The 26,851-nt window shown below is 38.4% G+C and overlaps 2 protein-coding genes across 3 annotated transcripts in view; one reads left to right on the forward strand and one right to left on the reverse strand.

Moving 5' to 3' along the window:
* Nucleotides 1–1,742: 1,742 nt before the first annotated feature.
* On the forward strand, nucleotides 1,743–4,453 carry LOC144958658 (uncharacterized). Of its 2 annotated transcripts, none has more exons than XM_078890777.1 (2): nucleotides 1,743–1,838; nucleotides 3,167–4,453. In XM_078890777.1, exon 2 carries the CDS (start codon nucleotides 3,242–3,244, stop codon nucleotides 4,397–4,399), a length of 1,158 nt encoding a protein of 385 aa, XP_078746903.1. In that variant the 5' UTR covers nucleotides 1,743–1,838; nucleotides 3,167–3,241; the 3' UTR covers nucleotides 4,400–4,453. The 2 variants fall into 2 exon arrangements, with proteins under 2 accessions (XP_078746903.1, XP_078746901.1); XM_078890775.1 differs by having other exon boundaries at nucleotides 1,743–1,831.
* A 5,338-nt stretch (nucleotides 4,454–9,791) lies between these two features.
* The window catches only part of LOC144958934 (atrial natriuretic peptide receptor 1-like), a 49,368-nt gene continuing 32,308 nt past the window's right edge, over nucleotides 9,792–26,851 (reverse strand). The window contains exons 16-22 of the mRNA XM_078891233.1: nucleotides 25,815–25,967; nucleotides 24,556–24,679; nucleotides 17,504–17,572; nucleotides 16,376–16,550; nucleotides 13,620–13,718; nucleotides 11,451–11,542; nucleotides 9,792–9,937 (exon numbers count right to left, since the gene is read on the reverse strand). Coding sequence (XP_078747359.1) covers nucleotides 9,866–9,937; nucleotides 11,451–11,542; nucleotides 13,620–13,718; nucleotides 16,376–16,550; nucleotides 17,504–17,572; nucleotides 24,556–24,679; nucleotides 25,815–25,967 — 784 coding nt within the window. The 3' untranslated portion in view covers nucleotides 9,792–9,865. The remainder of the gene's footprint in view (nucleotides 9,938–11,450; nucleotides 11,543–13,619; nucleotides 13,719–16,375; nucleotides 16,551–17,503; nucleotides 17,573–24,555; nucleotides 24,680–25,814; nucleotides 25,968–26,851) is intronic.

Below are 26,851 nucleotides of genomic sequence, written 5' to 3' on the forward strand. Positions count from 1 at the left end.
TTGATGCTTGCGTTTGTATGTTTCTCAATTTTTAAATAGACGGGAAGTTGGCCCATCGCTAGATCTATGCGTTTAGTAAAAACAAAAAAAACAAAACAAAAAAAAACAACAACAAAAAAAGCCCACAAGAAACAAAGAAAACAAAAACAAACAGAAAGAATGAAGTTAAATTGACATCACTCAGGTTTTTGTTATTGCTTTTTGCCATCCGCGTTTATGAGTAATTCTCACTAAACTGTATTAACCAGACTATGAACGTTCATTGCTACGCATAGTTTTGTGTGTCGATCCGTTATACCTCTGGATGGCAATTGAGCTTTTTTATAGAGCAATATCCACGAAATGTGCTCAAAGCGCTTTACAAGGGTCCCTGGTCGACAGTAACATTCAACACGTAGGACGATACATGACACCTGTTAGGCGATATTACAATTTTTCGGACAAAGACAACGTTGTTAACGGCCAAGTACTCATTTTACACATGAGTACGGTGAGAGAATGTGAATAAAGAGCCTTTTCCAAGGACTCAACTATGCGCCGAGCGAAGCTCGAACCCAGGACCTTCCGATTCGAAAGCGAGTGTCATACCACTAGACCACATAGCCGCAATGATGTGAGCTATCTATAAAAGAAAAAAAAAAAACGTTTGTCATTATGTCATAGTCATATTATGTCTGTTTTAATTTACTAAAGGAAATAGGAGACAGAGAATTTATTTCATCGAATTAATATGGAGGGAAATTGAGACCAGACATGCGTTGGTTTATACTATTCATTCGTTTTGATCGTGTTCGTTTTTACTATTCATTCGTTTTGATCGTGTTCGTTTTTACTATTCATTCGTTTTGATCGTGTTCGTTTTTACTATTCATTCGTTTTGACCGTGTTCGTTTTTACAATTCATAGGTTTTGGTCGTATTCGTTTTCAGTTTGATCTTCTGTATCTAGCTCTCTCCTTACCAATCATTTTCAGTATTTCCCCCAAAATGGCAGGCTTACCCAGCAGAAAAAAAATGACTTTTTAAACTCAAACAATCTCTCTACAAAGCAACTTTATGTTCTTATTAATAAAACCCTTAGAAAGAATGACTCCATTATAACAAAGAAAGTATTGGACTGGAACCCTCAGGGCAGAAGATCAAGGGGAAGACCACGAGGAACACGGAGAAGAATTAAAGAAGCTGATATACAGAGAAGTGATAAGACATGGAATGAGATAAAAAAAAAAGTTAGCTCAGGATAGAGAAGGATGGAAGCTGTTTGTCTGTGGCCTGTACCCTGACCCATGGTGAAAAGGCAATGATGATGATGAATAAAACAAAGATTGTTCTTCAAAGTGTGTGATGTACAAAATCAATCTGATAAGAAAAATGCAAATTGTGCCGTAACAAAATGTGACGGTTTTGCTGCAGATAGTAAGGAGAGGACTAAAGAATAACTAAACTTTGAACATAAAATAATTAAATGAAAATAAATTAAAAGTCCTTTTGTTCATCCCATATAGGGAATTATGTATGGCTTTAAGAGTATATTCCAAGGGAAGACTGGAATAAATAAGGCGTCAGCCGCAGTGCAACGCCGCAAAGTATGATAGATGGTGGTGATAACTAAAGGCCACACAGTGCATCGGGTGTTCGAACTTGATACCACTCGGGTACCAAGCAAAGACCATGTCACTGAACCACGATGCTACAGTCGTTCCAACTTTGTGTTATTTACTTGTTTATTTATTTCAGAGGTGACTGTGTTTGAGTCTGTGTCGTCGACTTGTCTGTGTAGTGTTACGGTGATGAAGATGACACGATGTAAAGCTCAGAATATTGTCATGGAGGTAAAATGTATGATAATAATAATAATAATATGTTGTAGGGAGTATGTATATGATTGCAACGGGTTCAAGGAAGAAATTATCTCTCCTCTCACCCCATCCTACCTGCACCACCACTAATACACAAACACCTAGTAGTAGTAGTAGTAGTAGTAGTAGTAGTAGTAGTAGTAGAGTAGTAGTATTAGTATAGTAGTAGTAGTAGTAGTAGTAGTGCAGAGTATAGTATGTAGTATAGTAGTGTAGTAGTATTATGTAGTAGTAGAGTAGTGTAGTAGTAGTAGTAGTAGTAGTAGTAGTATAGTAGTAGTAGTAGTAGTAGTAGTAGTAGTAGTAGTAGTATCAGTAGTAGTGTATGTAGTGGTGTAGTAGTATAGTAGTAGTAGTACATTTATATAGTAGTAATGTGTGTAGTAGTAGTAGTAGTAGTATGTAGTAGTAGTAGTAGTAGTAGTAGTAGTAGTAGTATAGTAGTAGTATAGTAGTAGTAGTAGTAGTAGTAGTAGTAGTAGTAGTAGTAGTAGTAGTAGTAGTAGTAGTAGTTAGTAGTAGTGGTAGTAGCAGTAGTAGTAGTAGTAGTAATAGTAGTAGTAGTTAGTAGTAGTATTTAGTAGTAGTAGTAGTAGTAGTAGTAGCAGTAGTAGTAGTAGTAGTAATAGTAGTAGTAGTAGTAGTAGTAGTAGTAGTAGTAGTAGTAGTAGTAGTAGTAGTAGTAGTAGTAGTAGTAGTAGTAGTAGTAGTAGTAGTAGTAGTAGTAGTAGTAGTATCAGTTATAGTAGTTGTAATAGTGGTAGTAGTAGTAGTAGTAGTAGTAGTAGTAGTAGTAGTAGTAGTAGTAGTAGTAGTAGTAGTAGTAGTAGTAGTAGTAGTAGTAGTAGTAGTAGTAGTAGTAGTAGTAGTAGTAGTAGTAGTAGTAGTAGTAGTAGTAGTAGTAGTAGTAGTACCATTATTATGTATTCAAACAGTTTGAATAGCATTATATTATATTTTACTATATTATTGTATTATCATTATTGTTGTCTTTGTGCGGCTTGCGGTCTAATGATTTGACACTCAGCTTCCGACATTGTAGATTGAAATTCCAAATACAGCACTTGGCAGCGAAATTTGGAAACCTTGGAAAACACTATTTAATCATAGTTTGCCACCATTCTGAGGTGTACAATGGGCATCTAGCAAGTAACAGCGTGGTCTATGTTGAAAAAACAAAAACAAAAAAAACAATTATGGTGCCACACATCTGCAGAATTGCTGCTAGCCTTGGAGCCCCTGCAAGTGCACTTTGTTCATATTAGGTTGGTATTGCGTAGTTCATTTTTTTTAACATTTTGCTTTCAGGTCTTAGAGAATTGGACACGGCCGAGAATCTTGCCGTTCATTGCGCTGTTTTTGCTCTACGCCTTCACAAGACCAATGAACTACGAATTCCTACACGTCCCCATCATTATCATTATGATCAAAACGTCATCAATTTGGTACCTCGTCTTTTACGTGCAGGTGATCAAAGACATGTGGCTCCCAACATCCTCCAAAGTGAAGGACGTTGGTAAAAACTATAATTGTCTAAAAGACAGAAAGCCAAAGGAAACCATTATCAATACAGAAGTGGATTTAAACGATAGCACAGGGCTACATAATTCCAACTCTAATAAATTGATGGAAATAAAAAGGACAAAGGAATATAATTATGTAAATTATAGTATTGATGAGTTTGTGAGTAAAGATGGTTTTTGTAACCATGACCCGGAAACAAAAGACTTTGACAAGGAGGTTGCCTATGAAGTTTTCATCATCGACCCACCAAAATGCAGAGAGAGCTCTACTATTTGCCAGGAAAATTGTGTGCTCAATGGTGATTGGTTGGAGAACAACAAAATACTCCATGAAAATTCCATAAAATGTAGTAGAGAAAAGGCAATGAAAAACTCTGACATGTGTAACAAAAAAAGTACACACAATATTGAAAGCAGTTATCATAAAGTTAACGACAGTCATTGTTTTATAAATATGTATGCTTATTTTCGAAATACCTACGTCTTCAAGTTATTAGGTTATTTTTCTTTCCATAGATATAAAAATCAAAGCGAGTCGGAGAAAGAAGAGGCTTACAAACAATTTTTTACTCTTGCGTTTGTTATCTCCAGCATGGGTGACGCATTCATGATATTTCCATCCACTTTCGTGCCCGGTGTTCTTAGTTACGGTTCAGCCCATTTACTATCGATAATTGGATTCCAAAACCGGTTCAAACGTCCCAGATTTTCGTGGCTTGTGTATCCTTATAACGGGATAGGATTTTTAACGATTGTTGTGTGGGTGAGATCTATCCAGATGGCTCTGATCATCTTCATCTACACATTTATGCTGACTACAGTTTTATTTTACGCCCTTTCAAATCTAGAGACACGCCCTAGTGCCCGCACCCTGCTCGCAGCCATCGGGGCTCTTTTCTACATCTGGTCTGATACGATGATTGCTTACGACAAGTGGATTTTTTCTCTGCCATTCCGGGACGCTCTTGTGTGGTCAACATACTTCTTCGCTCAAATGAATTTGGCTCTCAGTGTGTGAGTTTAGTTCAAAAAATAATAAAACCAACAATTTGATTGTTCATATTTTTTAAAATGGGAGTTTATTTTTTTATTTAAAACACTTTACCTGATTAAAACAGATTATGTGACATGTTTAAAAAGAAAATGAGACTCACTCATGCCATTTTTGTTCAAAACCAATTGCTATTTCCTAAGATGTCCTTGCTTTGTTGTTGCAACTGATTTGGGAGCGACGTCTCTCTCTCTCTCTCTCTCTCTCTCTCTCTCTCTATCTCTCTCTCTCTCTCTATATATATATATATATATATATATAATATATATATATATATATATATATATATAGAGAGAGAGAGAGAGAGAGAGAGAGGGAGAGAGAGAGAGAGAGAAGGTCTGAGCTTCAATCCCCAGTCGAGGGAGACTGACTGACTATTTGGGGGATGTTTTTTTTCTTGTATTTTTCTCTCTTCCGTTGTCTGGCACCGTTTCATATATGGGGTCGTGGATAGATCATAGGGCAGAGTCACGATCTCCCAGGCCAGGCGGAGTTGTCGTACCCGTAAGGTCGCGGGTTCGAGCCCCCATCGCCGCCGCAAAGTTTTTATTCTCTGTTGTCTTCTGGTACTTTCCTACTCATTTCATTTCTTGTTTCTTATCAAAATATTCTAATTTTGCGTCTTGTTTATTTGTTCGCTTTGTTACGGGGTTTTACGACGCTTGGGACACATCAAGGTCATTTCCGCGCCAGTAGAAAGGGAGAAAATGGGATAGTGAAATAAATTATAAAATTATATGTAAAGTTAGCCATGAAAAAAGAAAGACAAAGGGAATGGTTCAAATAGGGAACATAATATATGTAGATTCCAAGAGCACGCTATTAGTGCACTTAATTGGAGATCGCCTTAGAGTTTCATCCAGACACCGCCAAATGATCCAAGTAAGAGGAATACACTCAAATGATTATAGAATACTATATCCAAAATAGAATACATAACTAACAGAACAGTACATAACAGAGAGATGATTAACAATGAAAAAAAATTATCATTTACCAAAACTAATGTTAATGCTAAACATTTGATTGTTTCCCCGTCAGCTAAGGACTTCGACAAGGGCCAGGACAAAACCAATCTCATTCCAAAACAAAGACAGAAAGCTATTCGGAAAACAGATGTAAGGGTTGGGAGGGGGGGGGGGGGGGTAGAGAATAATATATCAAGTCATCTCCTGTCCACCATGAGACTTGTTTTTAGCAGTGTGGTGTGACTCGTGTAAGAAGCAGTTGCCCCGTCTTGTTGAAAAACAAATGACTGATAGGTATATTTGTACCTAGTTTTGTAATGTTCATTCTCCTCTATCAATGTATTGTCAACGCATAGCAGAAATGACACTTGAATTATATCTTAAGATAAATGACGTCCAGTTATTCCTGACTTGAATTCATTGGACTACAGTATGTGGTCAAAGATGTCCAACATGATCTAATGGTTGATCGGGACGTATGCCGGTGTAATAAGCCAAAATCACTCTATGCAACAATCACTACCAAAGTCATTTTGGCAACGCTGAAAGTACTATCAGTAGTGTTCATAGCACAGACCTTCACGCCAAAAACACCCATAATATCTGTTGTGTCGATTTAGCTTTTTTCTGCCGAAGGTACCAAATCCAGTATTACCAATACTGGGATAGTGCTTTTAGCATAATATCAGGTTTACGAAGAATTACGAGAGTGTTTTTGACGTGGGAAGTCAATCTGGCTTGTAAGCGGTTGTGTTTTTAGCTTAATGATAGTGTTCATAGCGTACGCCAAAATCACACTGTAGTATGTACATAGCAATGACTATGAAAAATGTTTTTTTCTCTTTTTGAGGAAAATTTTGTCTTACATCAAAGCCCTATCTCCACTGAGTAAAAATGTTTTTGAATTTTGAAAATCCATTCATAAATAAACAAGTTATGCAGTTTCAAAGGTGTCATTTATTTGGATGACCCGCAAAGACGATAAAAACGCGAAAATATGGGACGCTTTTTCGGCATTTTTTTTTCGACCTTTGGTTGTATCTTGCGTAATAAATGGATTAAAAGATTGAAACTTGAAGAGCAAATTAGGATGGTGTTTTGTAAGATACGGGAAAAGTACTCGTCATATTCATATGAAATTTTACAACCAAAAAGAAGAAATGTTCATGTATTACCTTGTCAGCGACAAAACCTCCACGCCCGGTAGTTTTAGAAATATTTTACTCCAAAGAGTAAAAATCTATTTTTAACGGTCTTCTGGTAATTGCACGAGTTTTGTCGCTTGACATAATCTAAAATGACCTTTTTTTCTAACTGTGTGCCAACTTTCAGTCATATTCATCGAGAAACAGCGTCGTAATTAATTTTTTAAAATAGCATATACGAAACGGCTTCGTCCCATATTTTGACGCGAATTCGGGCACTTCGTGAGCGAAAAAGAGGCCCAAAGATTTGTGCGGGATAGTCATTGCTAATTTACAACATGTGCAAAAATCACTACGGTTGTGGTTATGGCATGAAGGTCTTACGCCAAAACCACTACGTAGTCTTAATTGCATGGCAGTGTTTTGAGCGTGTTACACCGGCTATTTGGGGGTCCAGAGCACTGGCTTCAAACGCATAAGGACAGAGATCGATCCCGAGTGCAATCGAGATTTTTTTTTCTGATACCCCTGTAAACCCAGCAGTAAATGGGTAGCTGGATCTGTTAGATCTGTCGGAAGTACTTTGCGATAGACTAGCGTTCTATCCAAAGGATAGCAAGCGATTGCTACTGTATGTTTCAAGTTACAAAAACCGGGATAAACCGGCTGCTGGAACGATTTCAGAGCTTCGGAGAACCTTTTAAGATTATTTATTTTCTTTCCAGGTAATAAAAAACATGAAAATAAAAAGATATTGAAATGATTAAAACGGAATCGTCCCGTGTTTTCAATGAACAAAAAAAATCGGTTAATTAACAAAAGCATTGGGTTTATCACCGCCCATCCTCTCCAATATTCCACCCCTCTCCTTGGAAAACCTTGTCATTTCTTAGTAAATACGAAGAGTCTAAGCGTTGAATAAGGCATTGAACGCGTTGGATGAAAATTGCATTCAACGATTGCAGAATATTTGCGCACATTTTATTGGTGTGAAATTTTATGTAAAGGACAGCTGATTAACAATTATAAATAATTTTATGGTGCTCATGAATACAAATCCAACGTTTTTAGTTTAAGGTCAAATTGTCATTAGAAGGAGAACGATACACAACATGGTGAATAGAAGTACTAATACCATACCATTTGGTTATAACGTGTCCAATAATCTTACTTGGAGAGGTGGAATAAACGTATTCTTTCATTTGTTTGTATTTATTAAACTCGTTACATTGTTATCGTGTTATTGTTATACTCGCAAGCTCGTTGTGTTATTGGAAACGATAAAAATAACTCGTTTAATTATTACAAATCGTATATTATAACACACCTCTTGCACTTGTAGTCTACAATGGGAATAAATTAGTCACGCTAAAAAAAAATCATTACAGGCTACACCCCTCTTCTCTTCGTCTTAGAAAATAAACCAGGAAAAAATAATGCATATTGACCGCCAACCTTCACCTTGAACTGAGGTTGAATTGAGTTGGGTCACCATAACTTATTATGTCACTTAGATAAATTATAAAAACAAAGGGGAGTAATATGCAATAGTGTGATTTGTGTGCGTGCGTGTGTGTGTGTGATGTGTGTGTGTGTTTGTTTTTTTTTGTTTGTTAACACTTTAATTTAGACTAAAATCTACTTCTAATCTCGACTTACTTGAGAGAAAAATATTTAATTAAAATTGAGCTTTTATATAGCGCAATATCCACTAAACGTGCTCAAAGCGCTTTACGAGGGGTCCCTGGCTAACAGCAACATTGAACATGTAGGATGGGACATGAATGCCTGTTAAGCGATATTACAATTTTTGTTCGGACAGAGACGACACTGTTAACGGCCAGGTACTCATTTTTACACCAGAGTACGGTGAGAGAATGTGAGTAAAGAGCCTTCTCCAAGGACTCAACTATGCGCCGAGCGAGGCTCGAGCCCAGGACCTTCCAATCCGAAAGGGAGTGTCATACCAAAAGACCACATAGCCGCAATTAAATTGACTCTTCTGCCTGATATTTTCATATTTACTGTCTTTATAGATGATTTTATCGGAAATTGTACAACTGGGGTGTTATAAAACAGTTTTTGACCAATATTATTGAAAGTCGTAACCTCGGATATAGATAGTATGCGCTTGGCTAAGAAGCTCATAACATTGCCATCAGGAAGTATAACGGACCAACACACAAAACTGTGTGTATCCATGAACGTTTATAGTCGGGTTAATACAGTTCAGTGAGCATTACTCATAAACGCGGATGGCAAAAAACAATAACAAAGACCTGAGTGACGTTATCTTCGAACTATCTATAGACCTCCCAAGGTCGTGCTCTTTCCTCGGTCCGAAATTGAATCCAATAAACGGTCAAACGCTGTCTCGATAGTTTGAAGATGACGTCACTCAGGTTATACTTCCGGATGGCAATGTTATGAGCTTCTTAGCCAAGCGCATACTATCTATAATGAGAGCGCCAATAGGATTCAATAGTCTGATGTCACGTCTGCCCAACAACCAGCAGACACAGAAAATCGGTACTTTTTATTTTTCATGCTGGCTAGAACTTTTTCACATATGAGATCAGAATGTGTAAAAGTCAAAACATGATCGGATTTATAATGTTTTTCTGCTCCGGATACACTTTTACGCTCGTCGGAGAAGTATTTCATCAGGGCGGTGATGAAGATAATGGCGTCCGCATTTGTTCCTATGGTTTAGAAACAGTTACTATGCGTCATAACGAGGGAAGTGACGTCACGACTGTTGAACCCTATTGGAAAAAGATAAAACTGAAATAAGATGACTATGAACATGGACAATCTAGCCAACAATCAAAATTTGTATGGTTTTGTTGCTGTTATGAAAAGAAAAACCCAAAGAACGTGTGCTTTTATATAGCGCAATATCCACTAAATATGCTAAAAGCGCTTTACAAAGTGTCATTGACCATACAGCAACACGTAACATGTGGAACGAGAAATGACGCGTATCAGGCGATATTACAATTTTTTCAGGCAGAGACAACGCTGCTAACGGCCATGTACTTATTTTACACCCGAGTACGGTGAGAGAATGTGAGTAAATAGCCTTTTCCAAGGACAACTATTCGCCGCCGAGCGAGGCTCGAACCCAGGACCTTCAGATCCGAAAGCGGGTGTCATACCACTAGACCACATATTATGCAAATCCATTTGAACCATGAAATAAATCCATTGTAACTATGTTAAATCAAATGTGTTCGGTCAAGCAGAATTGTAAATGTTTGCACCTGGGCTAAAAGCAACGAAAAATGATCCAAATCATAAGAAATTAGATGCAAACATCTCTAGGGTGACCTTTGTCCTTGACCTTGTCCCGTTGCCCCCGTCAACCAATAGGTCAGCATTTGACCTTTACCCTGAGGATGAAACAAAAGTGAAACAGCAACATCATAACAATTATTAACCAGTAGATTGTGTTGACCAATGAAAACATGGAATTTGTGACACACCTTCACATGTGCTCGGATAAGCATGGTTAGTTGTTTATAAACAATAACGTGAATGAAATCGACCTCTCTCTGATCATTGTTATTGTTTTTATACCACCAAATGAGTGACTAGTTATCACACGATTATCTCGATCATAGTATTATAAACGTTTGAATTTACACATTATAGTTTTCTATGTCGGTTCCTCTGATAGCATGCGCTTGGCTAAGAAGCTCACAACATTGCCATCCGGAAATATAACGAGCCAACACACAAAACTCTGCGTAACCTTGAACTTTTATAGTTTGGTTCATACAGTTCAATGAGAAGTACTCATAAACGTGTATGGCAAAAAAACAAAAAAACAAACCAAAAACAAACCAAAAAAAACAAAAAAAACAACAAAGACCCGAGTGACGTCATCTACGTTCTATCTATTGATCAAGAGGTAGAACAGTGAATATTTTACTTAGACACATACCATCTATAGTAGATCCTGTGTTGTTTGCTATGTCATCATTCACTGCCATTATTTACAGTATGACGACTGTCCGAGAGGAGTGGTTATCTTAGCGTCTATAGATCGTATGCAGTTGACGTCACTCAGGTCTTTGTTATTGTATTTTGCCATCCGCGTTTGTGAGTGATTCTCACTAAATTGTATTACCCCGACTATAAAAGTTCATGATTGCACAATGTTTTGTGTGTTGGTCCGTTATACTTCCGGATGGCAATGTTATGAGCTCCTTAGCCAAGCGCATACTATCTATAACTTGATTAGTCAAGTCTCGCATTCAAACAGCATAATATATGTCACCCACCGTCTCTTAACGGTATTATGTCGGGATTAATCGGACAGCAAAGAGTAAATTTAGAAATGAAATGATAAGAAATAAGAACTTTAAGGTTTTTGTTTGTACTATAAGAATGTGTTTTTATTCTTCATCACAACGAAGAGAAATCATCACCAAGTTTCTTATTTATGTGGCGATAGATTCTTTTCCCAGCACCTGGTACATCTCAACATCAAACGGTTTTGACACAGATTGTTAGAGACATATACTGTTATTATTATTATTATTATTATTATTATTATTATTATTATTATTATTATTATTATTATTATTATTATTATTATTATTATTATTATTATTATTATTATTATTATTATTATTATTATTATTATCATCATCATCATCATATTATTATTATTATTATTATTATTATTATTATATTATTATTATTTATTATTATTATTATTATTATTATCATTATTATTATTGTTGTTGTTATTATTATTATTATTATTATTATTATTATTATTATTATTATTATTATTATTATTTTACACATTTTATATACTCTTTTAAACTCTTTTTATGTGTATATGTACATGTTTGAGACTGTATCTACGTGTTTCAATGACATCTGCTGACGTACTTTGATGTCAATAAGGCCTCTCTTTTCCGTGTAAAAGTTTCCACATCTGTCAAGGATAGTCTTGCAGTCGTGACTCATGTGAATCCGAAGCTCTGAGGTAGAAAGAGTAGAAAAAAAACAATTAAATATATACATAAAACGAAAAATAAAAAAAAATGCAAAAAGGCACGAGCTGTAAAAGCCTGTTTATAACAAAGAATGAAATAAGAAATTCATGTTGCCTTTCGTAACTGCCAGCTTCCCTCCTGGCCACGAAGCGGACCATCATTCAAGAACCCATGGATCAATGAATCTATCTATACATCCATCATTCCGGCCATCCATCCATCTACCTATCCAACCATCCATCCATTCATTAATTCAAACAGCCAAGCAGATTCCATCCATCAATCAATTCATCTACACATATACCCATCCATCCATCCATCCATCAAATCATCTACACATATGCCCATCCATCCATCCAACCATTCATCTACACATATACCCATCCATCCATCCATCAATTCATCTACACATATGCCCATCCATCTATCCATCAAATCATCTACACATATACCCATCCATCCATCCATCCATCCCATCTATCCATCAAATCATCTACACATATACCCATCCATCCATCCATCCATCCATCAATTCATCTACACATATGCCCATCCATCCATCCATCAATTCATCTACACATATACCCATCCATCCATCCATCAATTCATCTACACATATACCCATCCATCCATCCATCAATTCATCTACACATATACCCATCCATCCATCCATCAAATCATCTACACATATACCCATCCATCCATCCATCAAATCATCTACACATATACCCATCCATCCATCCATCCATCAATTCATCTACACATATACCCATCCATCCATCCATCAAATCATCTACACATATACCCATCCATCCATCCATCAAATCATCTACACATATACCCATCCATCCATCAATCCATCAATTCATCTACACATATGCCCATCCATCCATCTATCCATCAAATCATCTACACATAAACCCATCCATCCATTTATCCATCAAATCATCTACACATAAACCCATCCATCCATCCATCCATCAATTCATCTACACATATGCCCATCCATCCATCTATCCATCAAATCATCTACACATATACCCATCCATCCATCTATCCATCAAATCATCTACACATAAACCCATCCATCCATCCATCCATCAAATAATATACACATATACCCATCCATCCATCCATCAAATCATCTACACATATACCCATCCATCCATCCATCAAATCATCTACACATATGCCCATCCATCTATCCATCAAATCATCTACACATATACCCATCCATCCATCCATCAAATCATCTACACATATACCCATCCATCCATCCATCAAATCATCTACACATAAACCCATCCATCCATCCATCAAATCATCTACACATATACCCATCCATCCATCCATCCATCCATCAATTCATCTACACATATACCCATCCATCCATCCATCAATTCATCTACACATATACCCATCCATCCATCCATCAATTCATCTACACATATGCCCATCCATCCATCCATCAATTCATCTACACATATACCCATCCATCCATCCATCAATTCATCTAAACATATGCCCATCCATCCATCCATCCATCAATTCATCTACACATAAACCCATCCATCCATCCATCAATTCATCTACACATAAACCCATCCATCCATCCATCAAATCATCTACACATATACCCATCCATCATCATATCATCTGTCTCCATAAACATCCTTCCATCGGACACTAGTCCATCAAAATAAACATTAATCCATACATCAATCTATCAATCCATTTATCTACCCACCGCTCCTCTCATTAATTGGTGCATTCAAACATCCACCTATTCACTCATCCACCCGCCCATCCACCCATTCATTCATCCATCCATATAATCCATTCATCCATTCATCCATTCATTCATCCATCCATCCACCAATTCATTCATCCATTTATCCATCCATCCATCCATCCATCCAACCACCCATCCATTCATCTTTCGACCTATTCAGTCATCTTTCCTCCAATTGTCCCATTCATATATCTTTTCAGCAATTCCTCCATTCATTCATCCATCTAACCATTCACCCATCAACCAATCCATCAACTCACTCATCCATACCTTGTCCATGAGACTCCATCCTGGAGGCCGTGTTCACAGTGTCGCCAAACAAACAATACCGAGGCATCTTCAGACCTACCACTCCAGCACACACTGGACCTGATTATAAAATAGAGACCTTATTCAATGATGAAATCAAGAGACAGAAAATAGAAAGTTAAAGGAATCTATTCTTTATAACACTAGGGTTGAAGGTGAAAATTGTTCTGTACAGCCCATGCTAAATTGTTGCAACCGAGCCCAGAAATGCTGGCATATCTAATAAAATTATATAAACTATTTTTAAAAACTGATATTCGAGGACCTTGCAAACCTTTGATAAGTGAAGGCTAATTCTATCACCCATTGACTTAAATGATTATAATTTACAAAATCTGCTTGCACAAAATGACCGGTCAATTGATGTTGGGAAACGCCACCATGTCGCTCTGTTGCCAGATTCATTTGCGCGTACCTACAGACTTAATTGCCAGACCTCTCTTGATCATTCATACCTCAAAAGATTCGTCTCGATCTAGATTAATTTTCACAATGCTGTACGATAATTAAAATCGATGAGTGCCCGATCCTAATACCCTCCCCCCCCTCCCCCTCCCAAATATTGAGGGTTCTCCCTTAGTAAATATATTTGAGCACAATCTCCACTAAACGTGCGATTTACAAGGGGTCCCTATCCAATAGCAACACTTAACATGTAGGACGATACATGACGCCTCTTAGGCGATATAACATTTTTTTTTCGACAGAGACAACGCTTTTAACGCCCAGATACTCATTTTACACCTGAGTGCGGTGAGAGAATACGTGAAAAGAGTCTTTTCAAAGGACTCAACTATGCACCGCTCAGCAGGACCTTCGGATTCGAAAGCGAGTGTCATACCACAATGATATAGCCACACAAATCAGGAGTTAGAAAATAAATATTTAAAATAATAATTTATAAATAAAGAATGAGTGATTCAACATTGTAAAAAAAAAACGATAGACAGATGAATAAATAACAAATGATAATAAATACGTGAAACACTGCATTTTATAATATAAATTAGTCAACTACCGGTTCTACTCTCTACAACTTCTGAGTTATTTTCAGATAACACGAAGATGTTTGCGTGTCTGCTAAATACTTAAATATTCAAGCAGATATCGATTTAAGTTTAAGTAGTCGAAGCAATGGCAATGGGAGCGATCTATAGATAGAATGCTCTTGGCCAAGGAGTTCACAACATTGCCATCCGGAAGTATAACGGACCAACACACAAACTCTGTGTAACCATGAACTTTTATAGTCTGGTTAATACAGTTTAGTGAGAACAACTCACAAACGCGGATGGCAAAAACAATAACAAAGGCCTGAGTGACGTCATCTGCATACTATCTATATTCAGGTTTTCATCCAACCAAGTCATCAATCTCACGATTTGTTGCTCTCCGTTGATTGGATATGTCTTAACAAATGTAAACGCGCTGCTTTGTTTATGAAAGTTGTAAACATATCCATGTGTCAAGCTGAACAAAATGACCAATCGTGATGTGAGATATTTCAAAAGCTGTGAACACTTTTCAGTATGTATGTAGGTCACTTTGAACACACTTTGCAATAATATGACCAATGACATGGAGCACATGGAAAGGGAATATAGATCATGCCCATTAAAACTTATGTAGAAAACAAATGTAAGGTTTTGTAAAAAAGGACAAAACAAACATTATCATGACTATCATTATACTGACATTTGTTGTGCAGTTCACGCTCGTTTGAACACTCATAATATTGGGTACAAATCAATTGGATTCAGTAGTCTGATGTCACGCCGCCCGGCAACGGCGGCCATCTTGGTTCTAAACAAAGAGAATCATTACTTTTTATTCTTCATGCTGGCTAGAACTTTTCATATGCCTTGTGATCAGAATGTGTAAAAGTCAAAACATGATCAGATTTATGTTTTTTTCCCCTCTGGATACGCTTTATGCTCGTCGGGGAAATATTTCATACGGGCGTCCGCCATTGTTCCGATAGTTTCGAGCCAGTGTTACTAAGTTACCATGCGTCATTAGGAAGGAAGTGAAGTTACGACTGTTGAAGAGTATTATCATCAATAAGTTATACATGAGTGCAAAGCGCATTAATTTTCTGTCAAATGCACATATTAATGCCTGTGTAAAAAGATATCGAAATTTTAATAAGTGCAACTCACAATTAATTGAGTTTGCAAATCCATACAACTGTATTAAAACTTTGTGTAGCCTCCTTTTACTCGATACAGGGAAACTACAAGCCTTAGCATGGACAAAGTGAATCGTTCAATAAACTCTGGAGTAAGAGCATCCCAGATATCCTGAAGAAACTGGTATAAATCAGCCTCGTTTTGATGCAGACCAAGACAGCGTACTTCTTTCTTCATAGTATCCTTCATGTTCTCAATTGGATTCATGTCAAGAATGACTGATAATAACCACAATCTTGCCTAAACTGATATTTGCGTAATTTGAGACAGTATGATGGGGTACGAACAAGAAGAAGAAGAAGAAGAAGAAGAAGAAGAAGAAGAAGAAGAAGAAGAAGAAGAAGAAGAATCAGACCATTTGTTCAACATTATCTGTCACACAGTCAAAGTAGATTTAAGACGGGGATGGGTACTGAATGTGTAGTCTAGAGTCTTGAATGGGTACGCTTACGTCACAAAACAACAATATAACAAACTATAAACAAATAGATGTGTAGTGATATACATATAGATACGTATTTTTCTGACCTGAATGCAGCCCAATTCTGAGCTTGGCTTTCTCCCCAGGCAGATGTGGTATGGTGAAGCTCTTGATGCCATAGAGAAGGTCCAGAGCCATACTAGCAATGTTTGAGGCATGCATGTAACCATTACGTGACGGTAGGCCAGATACTACCATGTAAGCGTCGCCGATTGTCTCCACCTGGGTGTAAAGTGACTAAAATGTCAGTATGAGCGTAACATTCGTTAACTTATAATATTATTATTATTATTATTATTATTATTATTATTATTATTATTATTATTATTATTATTATTATTATTATTATTATTATTATTATTATAATAATAATAATAATAATAATAATAATAATAATAATACTAATAATAATAATAATAATAATGATAATAATAATAATAATAATAATAATAATAATAATAATAATAATAATAATAATACACATTTATATAGCGCTCATTCTCGTGTAAAACACAAGCTCTGGGCACTTTACAATATAAATATCAATTTTAAGTGAAAAAAATAATAACAACAATAATAATTCATAGCCAAATCAAGGATTCATATAGAGTCAAGAAAAACAAATACAGTAAAAAACTTATAGCCTGACACTGATCAAAAAACGACGTCAAAAAGACAAAAACAAATTATCTTAAATTGTATTCAATAGTTCAACCAACGGGATCACTTGTTTCCTTAAGCATAGCTAACGAAACTCACAGGGCGCTGCACAAACCTAAAAAATAAAAATGACGTCAAAATATAAGTCCTAGTGGGTCTTAGCGTAGCCATCGAAACATTTACCCTAACACTAGAACCCTCTAAGACATAATTTGACCTCATTTTTTTTAGTTTTGTGAAGCGTCTAGTAGTTGTTAGTAGAGCCGTAGCCATCGTTAACTTATAGCCTGACACTGACCAAAATGACGTCAAAAGACCAGTCTTTGGCCACAAAAGAAAACAAATCGCGAGAATAATAATTACTTTGGGATAATTACAATTAGTTTATACCTTATATACGTCATACGCACCCAGAATTCCATCAAAGAGAGAATACAAGTCATTTAGTAATGTCACAAAAGAAAACAAATCGCGAGAAAAATAATTACTTTTGGATAATTACAATTAGTTTATACCTTATATACGTCATAAGCACCCAGAATTCCATCAAAGAGAGAATACAAGTCATTTAGTAATGTCACAACCTGAAAAGAAAAAGTAGAACAATCTAATAAATGATCATATCAAATTATGAATACGACATCGCCATTGGACTTTCACAAATATAATATATTATTCATGCATCTGAATTTGATATGGAAGTGCGTTTTGCCATTTGCCGGAAAATGCGACGGCGGGGATGGCGAACTGACGCGTATATTGTCCCTGAACGTCGAGAGCCAGAGTATGGCAAAAAATGAGCTTTTATCAAAGCTATTGGCCGTTCATTGCGTAGATATCCTCCTGTTACAGGAGACCCACCTTTATTCAGGCGCGCAATCTTCCCGATTCCAGATCCCAGGCTATACGGTGGTCCAACACGAGGACACTTCGAGGCTCAAAGGAGGGGTTAGCGTTTACGCTAAAGAGCCATCGAAGGTAAGGGTCATTGAGAGCGTAACGGACAGCAATGGGGTGAACCGAATTTCCGTGGAAGTAGGTGGACTGTGTTTGCATAATATTTACAAACCACCTAGAGCGACTTGGACTACACCACCGGTTCCGGTGGTCAGCCATCCTTCCATCTGTCTGGGAGACTTTAATAGCCACCATCACGAATGGGGCTACCGAGACTGCAACGAGGCAGGAAGACAACTCCGCTCATGGATGGACTGTAATGACCTACACCTAGTGTACGATCCTACAGCCAAGGGTACCTTCCGGGGTACCCGCCATAAGAAGGAGTATACTCCAGACCTCACCCTCGTAACGAAAGGCGCGAACGATGAACCGCTGCAGGTGAAACGGACAGTCCTCGGGGACTTTCCGCATAGCCAGCACAGGCCGGTTCTTGTCACAGCTGGGGTGACAATACCGAGGGTGCAGTCTCTCCCACTTTGCAGATGGAATTTCAGGAAGGCTGACTGGGAGGAATTCAATTCCTATATCGAGCAGGTCTGCCCTGCCATTCCTCCCAAGTCCAAGAATATAACCAGCTTCAGTAGGCTACTGGTTAAAAGCGCTCAACGCTCTTTTCCACGGGGCAAACGGAAATTCTACACCCCTTGCTGGACAGCAGAGTCGGAAGAGCTGTACCGAGAGTACCAGCAGACCCAGTCCCAGGACGCAGCCGATAGACTACTTCAGTCTCTGGCAGAGGGAAGGAAGCAACGGTGGCAGGAGACCGTGGAAAGTCTCGACTTTACACACTCCAGCCGCCACGCTTGGCGTTTGATAAAGAAATTGGACCCAGATCGGAATTTCGCGAAGGCTGCACCGGAAGGCGAGGCAGACACAATTGCCAAGAACATTAAGAACCGTAGTAAGCGGGTCCCTAATCAGGCTTTTGAGCGCGGTGTCCGCAAGGCGTACCGTACGATTTTGGACTCGCTACCTGCGGAGGAGTCGGACTGGACGGCCCCGTTCAGTCCCCGAGAAGTGGGTGCAGCCATTAGCGAAGTGAAGAACGGCAAAGCAGCAGGGATAGATGGTGTATATCCCGATATGGTGACGCATCTGGGCCCCAGGGCACGGGCCTGGCTAGCAGAGGCAATGTCTGACATCCTTGCAAAAGGAAAGCTTCCACAAGTGTGGAAGCATGCGAAGATAGTTGCCATCCTGAAGCCAGGGAAGCCGGCGAAGGAGGCAGACAGTTACAGACCCATATCGCTGCTGAGCTGTCTTTACAAATTGTTGGAGCGTGTTCTATTAAACCGATGGGGGCCGGTCCTAGACGCTGCCCTGCCACCCGAGCAGGCAGGCTTCAGGCAAGGGAGGTGCACCACGGAGCAGGTCATTGCCCCTACAGAGCATATTGAGCACGGGTTCGAGAGAAAACAGCAAACAGGTGCTGTGTTTATAGACCTATCAGCGGCGTACGATACGGTCTGGTGCGATGGGTTAATGCTCAAACTTGCAAAAATCATAAGGTGCAAAAAGACCTTGAAGTTGTTCTCTTCGATCTTAGGGGAAAGGCAATTCCACGTCGCGCTGGGAGACGTCACGAGCAAAGTAAGGAAATTGAAGAATGGGGTCCCTCAGGGGTCGGTACTTGCGCCAATGTTGTTTAACGTTTACATTAGCGATATGCCGAACACTTCCTCCCTGAGGCTGGGATACGCAGACGACTGGGCACTCGTTACTCAGAGTAAAGTGTGGACCCGTCTCGAGAGCGTACTCAGCGAGGACGTCACCAGACTCAAATCCTACTTTGACAAGTGGTACCTGAAGATGAACACTTCAAAAACCGTGGCCACTGCATTTCACTTATGCAGTGGTTGGCACACCCGTAAACTGAATGTCCTAGTCGGGGACCAGCCACTCCCATATGAGCCGCGTCCAAAATATTTAGGGGTGACGTTGGATCGCAGTCTTACCTATCGGGTTCATCTCGAAGGGGTTGCCCGGAAGATAGAGAAGCGGAATAGTCTTCTGAGGAAGCTGGCGGGATCGACTTGGGGCGCTAGCCAAGCGCTCCTGAGAACATCCGCCCTGGCACTATGCTATTCCACCGCGGAGTACTGCGCTCCAGTGTGGGGTAGAAGCAGAAACGTTGAGAAGGTGGATGTAAAACTTCGCAAGTCGATGCACATAGTATCGGGAACGCTAGCAACAACCCCTAGAGAATGGGGCCCGATAATGGCGGCGATCCAGCCCCCCGATGTCCGGAGGGAGACCTATAATGAAAGAAATGACACCTCCCGGCTACAAGATGGAATCGTTCCCAAGAAATGGACGATCAGGAGGGGGGATCGCCATCATATACAAACACGCTCTTTCGTCTAAAATACAAAACAGGCCAATTTTGTTCAAAAGTTTCGAGTGTGTCCAAACCACATTGACCTACCCTCAAATTTCATTTTTAATCACTTGTATCTACAGACCACCCCCAAGCAAAAAGAACAAACTGAGACAGAATGATTTTGCTGACGAATTTTCAGATTTTGTATCAAAAGACACATCAAATAAGCGAAAAATTTATATCGGCGATTTTAATATTCAGTTTGATGTTGATCAGAATAGTCTCGTTAAAATTATAAAAAATATGCTGAATGAACATGGCCTCACTCAGTTAGTGACCTCTCCAACTCAAAGATTGGGGCACATCTTGGACTGGTTCATCATTGACACACCCTCGCTTGTTGAATCAATTAAAAATATCAAAAAAGAAATTTCAGACCACAATCTGATTCTGGCAACTCTCAAATGCATCAAAGAGAAAGCAAAGAAAGTCAAGATAGTGTCTAGGGATACCAAAAAAATAGACATTAGTTCCTTCAAAAACAATCTGTCAGAGGAACTAGGAAGAATGGATATACCATCAGCACAGAAAACAGAAGAGGTACTGCGCAACGTCATCGACAGGCATGCGCCAAAGACAACTAGAATAATAAATTCCAGGAAACCGTCTCCGTGGTTTAACCAGAGTGAAAAAACTGCCAAAAGGGAAAAAAGGAATGCAGAGGCATCGTGGAGAAAATCGGGCCTTGAGATTGACCGGCTGATATATATAGCAAAAAAGCATAAGTATAAAACCACCTGCAAAAGAGCAAAAAGAAACTATTATAACACAAAACTGTCATCAGTGAGGGACACTAAGGAATTTTTCTCTGTTTCAAAGGAACTTTTAGGGGAAGAAAAGGGCATGTGTCTACCCACTAATATCCCGGTAGAAAAGCAGCCGGATGCATTTTCAGATTTCTTTTCGGGAAAAATATCGAAAATTCGGAACAATTTGGACTTCGTGCAAAATGAAGATATAAATTTCCACCCTTTTTCGGGTTCACAGGGATTCTCTTGTTTAAAAGAAACAACTGAAGAAGAAATTTCTAAAATAATTTTTTCATCTTCCTCGAAGTCATGTGATTTAGATCCTTTACCAACTAATATTTTGAAATTATGTCTTCCTGAATTGTTACCTTGCATAACTTATATTATAAATCAGTCACTTATCTCAGGACAAGTCCCAGATATCTATAAACATGCAATTGTAAAGCCTCTCATAAAAAAGCAAAATCTCGATGTAAATGACCTTAGTAACTACCGTCCCGTCTCAAATCTGCCATTTCTTTCTAAAATCCTTGAAAAAGTTGTACTCAGACGTCTTTCACAACATCTCCATGAAAACAATCTATGGGAAAAATTTCAGTCAGCTTATCGTTCTTACCACAGCACAGAAACTGCTCTGTGCTGTGTTGCGAGTGATTTGCTTGATGTTTTAGATAAAGGTTCTGTTTCTCTTCTGACATTGTTAGACCTTTCGGCGGCGTTTGATACTATTGATCACGGTATTCTCATTAAACGACTTAATATAACCTTTGGCTTGTCTGGGACTGTCTTGCAGTGGTTTGAATCTTATTTAGATGGCAGAAAGCAACAGGTTATGATTTTAGATAAACTTTCTCGTCAACATACATTGTCTTTTGGTGTTCCTCAAGGCTCTGTTTTGGGTCCAATTCTTTTTGTTTTGTATACTTCTCCATTATCTAATGTCATCACTGGTCATGGGCTGCGCTATCATCTCTATGCAGATGATACGCAACTTTATGCTACTGATAAAACTAAAAATCTCGAAAATATTGTGAAACGTGTGGAAGAATGTGTGACGGATGTGAAAGAGTGGATGGATGCAAACAAGTTGAAAATGAATGAGTCAAAAACAGAAGTGATGATTGTGGGAAATAGAGGGCAGTTGAAGGTGAATGATGGTCTTGAGGTGTTGATTGGGGGTGAAAAGATCAAAGTTTCAAAGACTGTGAAAAATTTGGGTGTCTATTTTGATTCAGAAATGAAAATGTCAGCTCACATTTCTGCTCTCTGTAAATCTTTATACTTTCAATTGAAGAAAATCAGTTCGATCCGTCAGTATATTGCAATTGGAACATGTAAAACATTGGTTGTTTCCCTCATTTTTTCGAAACTAGACTATTGTAACTCGCTGCTTGTCAACTTGCCTCAGGCTTCTATTAAACAATTGCAACTACTGCAAAACAGTGCAGCAAGATTAGTTTTTGGCAAAAAAAAATTTGATCATGCAACCCCTTTGTTGGCCTCTCTCCACTGGTTGCCCATTGAAAAGCGCACATATTACAAAGCAGCGTGTCTTGTTTATAAGTGTTTGGCCTGTATAGCACCGGCATATCTCACAGATCACGTGGTCATGTGTAAATTTGAAAATTACACTTTAAGATCATGTAATGACCAAACGAAAATTTCGGAAAAAAGATCAAGAACAAAATTTGGTGATAGATCGTTTGCTTGTTTCGGCCCCAAGATTTGGAATGAACTACCACGTGGTCTGAGGGAGTGCAAGTCTTTACCTACTTTTAAAAAGAATCTCAAGACACATTTTTACTGTATTTGTTTTTCTTGACTCTATATGAATCCTTGATTTGGCTATGAATTGTTATTGTTGTTATTATTTTATTTTTTTATTTTTTCACTTAAAATTGATATTTATATTGTAAAGTGCCCAGAGCTTGTGTTTTACACGAGAATGAGCGCTATATAAATGTGTATTATTATTATTATATTATTATTACGGGAAACTGGCAAAGTAAGATCAAAGAGAGAGGGAATGGGGATACCCCTCTCATGCGCATAATGAACGGTGCCCCCGTTTCGAGCCGAATTAAGTCCCGGCAACCCTTGTACGCAGAATCCCTGACTATGGACAGAGCTGCACATACGAGATGGAAGTCGGTTTGGACAAATTCAATCCCTCTTGGGGGCGGGGACCTACACTCCTCTAAGCTTGGTGAGAAGTTGCCAGGCTTTGATACCAGTAAAGGAGAACACTGGGTAGCTGCGAATCGGCTTCGGTCGAGGAGCTGCCTAACGGCCGGTACGTTACATCAGTGGGGTCTAACTTCCTGTCCAATATGTCCACGCTGTGGGCAAGAACCCGAAACGGCAGAGCATCTAGTCGAAAGGTGTGTTGTGACGATGCTACCAGGCGGGTTCGCGACGGTGCACGAATGCGGACCGGACTTTGCTGATTGGGTCGATCGTCATAACATAATAGTGTGAACCATAAGAAGCTGCAGCTGCTGCCATTTGCCAGATTAGTTTAATGATCTGTACCATAGTGGCGGGCCTAAGGCCTCTGGAGCAAGAATGGAATCCGACCCGACTGCGATCCTGACCAGACCCGATCGTGAAACAAACAGAAAAACTGATTTCCTTACCATCCTGATATATCCAAGCCTCCCCCCCCTCCGCCTCTCTCTCTTTCTCTCTCTCTCTCTCTCTCTCTCTCTCTCTCTCTCTCTCTCTCTCACTCTATCTATCTATCTATCTATCTATCTATCTATCTATCTATCTATCTATCTATCTATCTATCTATATATCTATGTTTACATGGAGGACAGTATGAATGTATGGGTGTGTGTGTGTGTGTGTGTGTGTATGTGTGTGTGTGTGTGTGTGTTGTGTGTCTGTTTGTGTATGTGAAAGGGATTTTAACACTTTCTCATATGCTCAAAATCATCCGACAGGACCGACATCTTACGAACAGAGATTCTTTGCCAACTTGCTTCATTCGGTGATAAATCTTAAAAGTAGGTTATTTGCCTTAGGTTAATTGTTTCATGGCATGTTAATCTTCATATATATATATATATATATATATATATATATATATATATATATATATATATATATATATATAGAGAGAGAAGAGAGAGAGAGAGAGAGAGAGAGAGAGAGAGAGAGAGAGAGAGAGAGAGAGAGAGAGAGAGAGAGAGAGAGAGAGAGAGAGAGAGATCCGAACGCTTCCTCACAAGCTCGAAATCAACCCATCATAATTCATTTTCTTTTCATTGCCAATCATTCCCCGTCTGCTATCAGTACTACTTATTGAGATTTTATGGTCTTTAAAACCTCGGGTCAGGTCGAGTTCTGTCGGGTCGGGTCGTGTCGGTCAAAGTTTTATCCAAATGAAATCGATTCCGATTTCAACTCAGTGTAGCAACGATTATCCCGTCGGAGTCGACTCTTGAATTCCACAGGTCGCCCAGCACTATTTTACCTCTATGGGTGTGGATCTGGCTGAGAGGATGGTGAACCCGACAATATCGGAAAAATAGATGGTGACACTGTCGTACTCCTCTGGAGGAATTTGTAAGCCCAGCTTGAGGCGGTCAGCCACAGATCTACAAGATATAAATAAAAATGAATGTAAGAATAATGGAAAATGGATAAACCTTTTGAACTAAGTAACCCTTAATAATTATAATATAATAACTTATGATATGATACCAAAAAAAGATATCCGTTTACCGGCGCGACGTGAAATTATTTGCACGTCTGACAACCCAATTCATTATGGGCTCATTGTTGTCATGAAAATCTCACAACATGAGCAAAGTATGTTCCATTACAACAGTGTTAAACTAGGTCAATAATTGCGTTCGGATGTCAGACCTGCATATATGAACACGTCGGTTTACCGAATTTCCTGTTTCACCATGCTCAACGTGTACCAATGCGCACCACTCAACACTCATAATGAATACCATGGAATCATCCTTCATCCAAGAAGATTTCCAACTGACGAAACGCATTGTGCGTAGAAACGGCCGTCTCGACGAAATGTGAGTTGTTCTTTACTCGTTTATTATGCTATTAATTGTTAATTTGATTTCTTGAGCACTCTCCGAATTACAGGACATCCATTAATGATAATAAATATATATATATATATATATATATATATATATATATATAGAGAGAGAGAGAGAGAGAGAGAGAGAGAGAGAAGGAGAGAGAATGAAAGAGAGAGAGAGAGAGAGAGAGAGAGAGAGAGAGAGAGAGAGAGAGAGAGAGAGAGAGAGAGAGAGAGAGAGAGAGAGGGGTATAAGACAAAAACCATAAAATAAAAGTGCTTAATATTAATGGTGCGGTAAATAAATAATTTGAATATATACATGTGTGTGTGTGTGTGTGTGTGTGTGTGTGTGTGTGTGTGTATCTGTAAATGCAGATATTTTACGTCTTGATACAAAAGTCAGCTTACATGCAACTTGCACGGTATAATATATAAATATATTTGAGTGTTGGTGGGTACTTGGTGGGCATATATTATAAAAACAAACCATGAAATAGTAATACTCAACTTTTTGGTAAAAGCAGCTTTTATAAAATGTTCAATTATGGTCGTTTCGAGCATTCGCTCTCATCAAGAAGCATTTCCTGATGAGAGCGAATGCTCGAAACAATATTGTAGAAGTTGAGCATAATTATATATTTATATATGTTATACATATATACTCATATCCCCAGATTTACCTGGGCAACATCTGATACAAAAGTTCCTCTGATCGTTTCTTTTCCTCCCTAAGTTCCTCCGTTTTGTCCTCTACGAGAATCTCCAGATTGTTGGCGTATTGCTCCATTCGATTCATCAAGTTGTCGATGAGGCTAACACTGACACTGGATTGGCTGAAATGCAACAGGTTGTGTGATTACTACACACATATTTATGGTATGCAAGACGGTGAAACGTAAAATTCTTAAAGAATCTAAAATTCCCGTTTCATCACCATATGGAAATTTGTCGTTATGGTGAGATTATGTGGTCTTGTGGGATGACACTCGAGTGCGAATCGGAAGGTCCTGGGTCCGAATCCCGCTATCGGGGAAAAATAAATGTATTATCGCCTATCAGGCTGAGGTTCATTCTTCAATCGACGAAGACTGGTTTTTGAGATAGTTTTTGTCTTGTATTTTTCTTTCTTACATCCTTTGATTGGCACCGTTTCATACACACCTGTTCAGATCTCTGAAAAATGCTGTTGGCGGCTAAGAACTCATTTTAAACATCTAAGAAAGGCCAGAACATGTATATATATATATATATATATATATATATATATATATATATATATATATATATATATATATATATTCTCAATCCTTAATTTGAACTTTAGATTTCTTTTCGAATATAACTGATTCTAGCACATCCGCAACAAAAGAAAAAAGGTGACGTAATTTTAAATCTCTTTTGATACTGTCATATATTAATTATCTCATCCACAACAAGAAGAGGATGACATAATTCCCGATGTTATGTTTGTGTGCACAATACAGTAGAATAATATGTTAATAATTATAATGGATGCCTGTTCGTAATCACCTATATTTCTCCACAAATATTGCTGGTTCACCACTAGTCTATTTTAATTATAACACTACTGTTTTGTAGAAATTAACATAGATCGAGCTAGACGAATATTTTGAGCCTTAAAATCGGTTCGATGATGAAATCTGTAGGTATGCGCAAATGAATCTGACAACAGGGCTGCCAGATGGAGATTCTCAAG

This window comes from Berghia stephanieae, chromosome 13, assembly GCF_034508935.2.
Source record: "Berghia stephanieae isolate SIO BIC M18660-M18661 chromosome 13, UCSD_Bste_1.3, whole genome shotgun sequence".
NCBI classification, from domain to species: domain Eukaryota; kingdom Metazoa; phylum Mollusca; class Gastropoda; order Nudibranchia; family Aeolidiidae; genus Berghia; species Berghia stephanieae.

What these genes read in the sequence shown, in the direction of transcription:
- LOC144958658 (XM_078890775.1), top strand. Translation starts at nt 1,790, where the DNA reads ATGAAGATGACACGATGTAAAGCTCAGAATATTGTCATGGAG. An exon ending in CTCAGAATATTGTCATGGAG is followed by an intron (nt 1,832 to 3,166) that starts GTAAAATGTATG and finishes TTTTGCTTTCAG; the next exon opens with GTCTTAGAGAATTGGACACG.